Below are 4,300 nucleotides of genomic sequence, written 5' to 3' on the forward strand. Positions count from 1 at the left end.
TGATTTCCTGCTGATTACAGAACCGGCATTACTATCAAAATGCGCATGACAATCGCATTCGATTAATCATGCAGCCCTACTTAATATGTCGATTAAACTTCAAAAGGCTGTGATTTCACTGAATAAACTTGAGTGCTGCATGCTTCAAAGTCAGGCGCAGCTACTTTGTGTACTGCGGTTACCGGGGAAACCACTATATTTCTACCGTTCCGAAAGCGAAACCTGCTGGCAGAGAATGAATTAGCTTTTTCAATAAGCCCGTCTGCTATTTTTGCGCCATATTTTTAAATGTGAACTGGTGGATCGACAAGAAGCTAATGCATTATAAAAATCTAGACAATTAAGACACTAAGATATATGTAATTCAATATAATTGATTGACAATAATTGTTTAAATTAATATAATAATTTATACTTTTGACTTTTTATATATTTTTTTTCTTAAAAATTGTTTAAAGACTGAAATGTGAAGTTTAGGTCTTAAAAAGGTCTTTAAAAGTCTTAAATTTGATTTTAAAAATCCTTTATAAGGCCACTTATTAAAAGTAAGACCTTGTTGCAAATTTACAGACAATACAATTAAGATTTTGGTTACATAAAGTTTACATTGGCTCGTTGGGGTAATATTGCTGTCAACAAAGTTTCCCTTCTGAATTAGCATAACTGCACAAGTTTTATAGTTAACTATCTTTAAAAACATATTACATTAATTGTACTTTGATTTCCTTCAATAAAAAGGAAATTGAGTTAGACGATGTAAAAGGTGTGTAGACGTGGATTAGTAATCTGGCCCCTTAGTATAAATGAGAAAAAATCCTGGGCCTCGTCACTATCAAAGTTGCCCATCCCTGGTGTAGATGTAGGCACAGTAGTGGCAAAAACTGTCAGCATGTGCAAATACTGATATGGCAAGATATTGAGTGATTGCATACTCATTAAAAGTAACTACTGATTAATGAATGATTAATCAATTTCATATCACTTTATTTTACCTCAATACTATCATTCCACTTATTCTACAGTTATGGGTGTTATTTGGTTATTTTTAGGGTTTCTAACTTGCTGCATATACCTGCAACATTTGCAAAATGATTAAATCAAACTACTTTAAATTCAGCGTTTTGTCAATGAATGCAGTGATCTCACAGATGAGGAGTTTTGCAATGCATAATAAAAAAAACAGAGGTTCAGGTAAAGGAATTGTGTTGTTATTTAGTGTTTTGGGATGAAGTAAAACCAAAAGGTTTAGCCCTTTTGGTTTTACTTTCATTAGTTCTGCTTGACTTAGGCAAGGGATTACACTTTCTAGTTCTGGGCGGTATGAGCAAAAATTTATATCACGGTATTTTTCAAAATTATACTGGTTTCACAGTACATGACGGTATTTTTTTTTCATGCATGACCAGGTGTTAACCATATTTTCTACTGATTGAGAGGAAATACTGCAGTATATTGACTTAGAATGTTTCTAAGGAAAGGCATGCAGCTCTGATTATGGTGATAGTGACATATTTAAACATTTGAACAAGACTGTGCCTCTCTGCAGTTCAAAAGTCTATTTTCAAGCTATTGCGCAAAACTTCATTTGCATTCAAGTTTAAATGCCAGTCATTTCTCATGGAAATGAGATTAAAGACACTGCACTCCACCCTGGGTTGTGTGCATGTGGGAGGGAGATACCATCATTTCATTCGGAGAACTTTCCTGGAAAAAGGTAAGAAACCAAACAGAAAGAGACCAAACACACCTAAAATACGCTAAAGACCACCAAGCATGTGGGTTGTCAACAAACTGTTCATAGCAATATTTGTGCCCACTCAGCAAATTACATTCACATTTATTTGCAGGACATTCCCCAAAACGTCTGTCAGTAGACTTAACTTACCTGCATTGTAAAAGTGATCAAGAACTGATGTTTCACCAAAGTCCATCTTCCCAAAGGGGACTATATCTAGTTTAAACCCCACAATGTCACAAGCATCCTTCAGACACTGTAAAGCCATGTTCTCCGGGCTGAGAGGTTGGCTCGTCTCAGAGTTCCTCACGTAGGCCACTTGCACGGCTCGGTTCTTACATTTACCCGTGGTCAACAAGGTCCCACTGTCTGAGGGCAAACTGATCACCCCAGGGTTGGCGTGCTTACAGCTGGAGGGGTCCTGCCAGAAGGTCCCAGCACCAGGGTTCACGCTGCCACTGGATTCTCCATTACTCCCTCCCATCATGTCTAGGAGTTGGTCAAGAGAGGGTACGTTAAGAGAAATGGCCTCCGGATCTGAATTCATTTTTTCACCAGTTTGGTATAAGACCCCCAACCCCAACAGTACAGCTTCTCAACCGGCACACTTCATAGCTGCCATTCCTGGTAACTCTGCTAGTGGCACCAAACCAACAAATAAATGATGTGATGTCATCAGCACCGACAACCTACGATAAAGGCGATTATCGTTTCATTTGTAGATGAACATTTTAAAATCCGCTTAGCAGCATATAGGTCTGGACGGGGGGGAAAATGGCAAGAATTGAATAACTGCATAGATCAAGGACTGATCACGCACACGCTCGTCACGACTCGAAGAAACGATATTACACTCTCGAAAATGCATCGATGTCCTGAAGCGCAAGTTCTTTGAGCGCGTGTATAGTTTCTGAAGTAGCGCAGTTCTGCCGATCGCTAAACTCCGCGCGCGTCGTGTCAAGCCGTTTCACCGCGAGACATCAAACGCGTTTCCTCAGTCCTGTCGTTCCTGTTTATGTCATTGTGTTTATGTCATTAAATTGCGAAATCGCACTCGGCTGAAGCGCGTTTGTCTGTTGGACCCTGCCCTGTTTCTATTATTATCTTCAACACACAACTCACGCTCAGGGGGTGGAGCAGCACTCCGAACTTACAGGAAGTGAAATTACGAAACCTACTATGGTAAAGGCTTGGGCAATGAATATTAAATACGTAACGTAACGCTCACCCAGATGACCACTGTAAAGAAGACCATGGTCCTCTCCCAATACCCACACTTGGGGTATTTATTTATTTATTCATTTTTTAAATTTATTTTTGGTTAAATGATTTATTTATTGACAACTCACACAACAAATACAAAAAAGAAATAATATAATTACAACAGTAACCACTGTAATATGTAATACATTTAAAATAATAATAATAATAATAATAAAACATTAAAATAAATAAACAGATAATGCATAACTATATATACATTGTTTTTGCCTTGATGTTTCTTACACCCATTGAAGCTTTAAGATACTAAAAAAGCTCAAACTCAAAGTGCAAAAAATTTGCTACACTTGTGGCCTGTGTAGCAAAATAAACATAAACATACTCATCTCTGCACCGATACACTGAGCAACACTTTACATTTACTACTATATTATATGTAATATCTAATTAATTTAACTGATACTGGAAACGTCATAATATCTTGCACTTTCGGGTCACATGAGAACCAGAACATGATGAATGAATCAATGGATACACTTCTCACCTCAAATACTATCCCAAAGTGCTATTAAAGATAACATGGATTTAAGTGTATTTTAAACACTGGGTCACAGAGCTTTGGCACACTTCCTTCCTGTTGCATGCATGCACTCTCCAGTGTCCAAGACCACAAGTGTTGGTATTGGGATAGGCCCAATGGTAAATGTTTGTAGGTGGGTAACTACCCAGTTCATAATTATTTATTACGTAAAGTTGGATGCTAATTGACGCTCCAGGGTAGTTACTAAACAATGTAAAATAACTATTGCCTGTAAGCATTTGGACTAATTGTCTTAAGTAGGAGTCAAATATCTGATTTAAAAGTGCGTTGTTTACATGAACCGGAAGCAAGCGCATGCATCGTGATACTCTCAGTCTCCACAATGGCGGTGTGCTGCGGACTATAGGTGCTGGATAAAGCAAACCATTGTCTCGCTAGCAAAGTTTTGATGGATGAGTATTGTAATTGTAGCACGCCCACTGTCCATTTGGCAGTACTGCAGCTAGTGAAATCTATGCCACAGAAATAATGAGATGGTCGAAGTTGTGTTGTTTTTCAAAGTTGAGCCACTCTAGTAATGACTTTATTACAGTCCTTTAATCACAAAATCTTGTAACTTCATGAATATCTCTATTCAGCAATAATACTTATTGAAGTCTTTACATGTGATCCAGCAAAATCAATAAACAGTGTTTTCTGCATAACCAAACCCTTGTTTTGGCTCTTTCTTTATGCTTTCACTTTTTATACAGTACATTCTTAAAACATATTACTGGAATCAATTTAAGACTTAGTCCACGTAA

At 37.6% G+C, this 4,300-nt stretch overlaps 1 protein-coding gene across 1 annotated transcript in view; it reads right to left on the reverse strand.

Annotated features, from left to right (window-relative positions):
• Positions 1–2,858, reverse strand: part of map3k5 (mitogen-activated protein kinase kinase kinase 5) — a 49,661-nt gene extending 46,803 nt beyond the window's left edge. The window contains 1 exon segment of the mRNA XM_016552975.1: positions 1,886–2,858. Coding sequence (XP_016408461.1) covers positions 1,886–2,282 — 397 coding nt within the window. The 5' untranslated portion in view covers positions 2,283–2,858.
• Between the last annotated feature and the right edge of the window lie 1,442 nt (positions 2,859–4,300).

The sequence above is a fragment of the Sinocyclocheilus rhinocerous genome, unplaced genomic scaffold (assembly GCF_001515625.1).
Source record: "Sinocyclocheilus rhinocerous isolate Xijiao unplaced genomic scaffold, SAMN03320098_v1.1 scaffold1246, whole genome shotgun sequence".
Taxonomy (NCBI): domain Eukaryota; kingdom Metazoa; phylum Chordata; class Actinopteri; order Cypriniformes; family Cyprinidae; genus Sinocyclocheilus; species Sinocyclocheilus rhinocerous.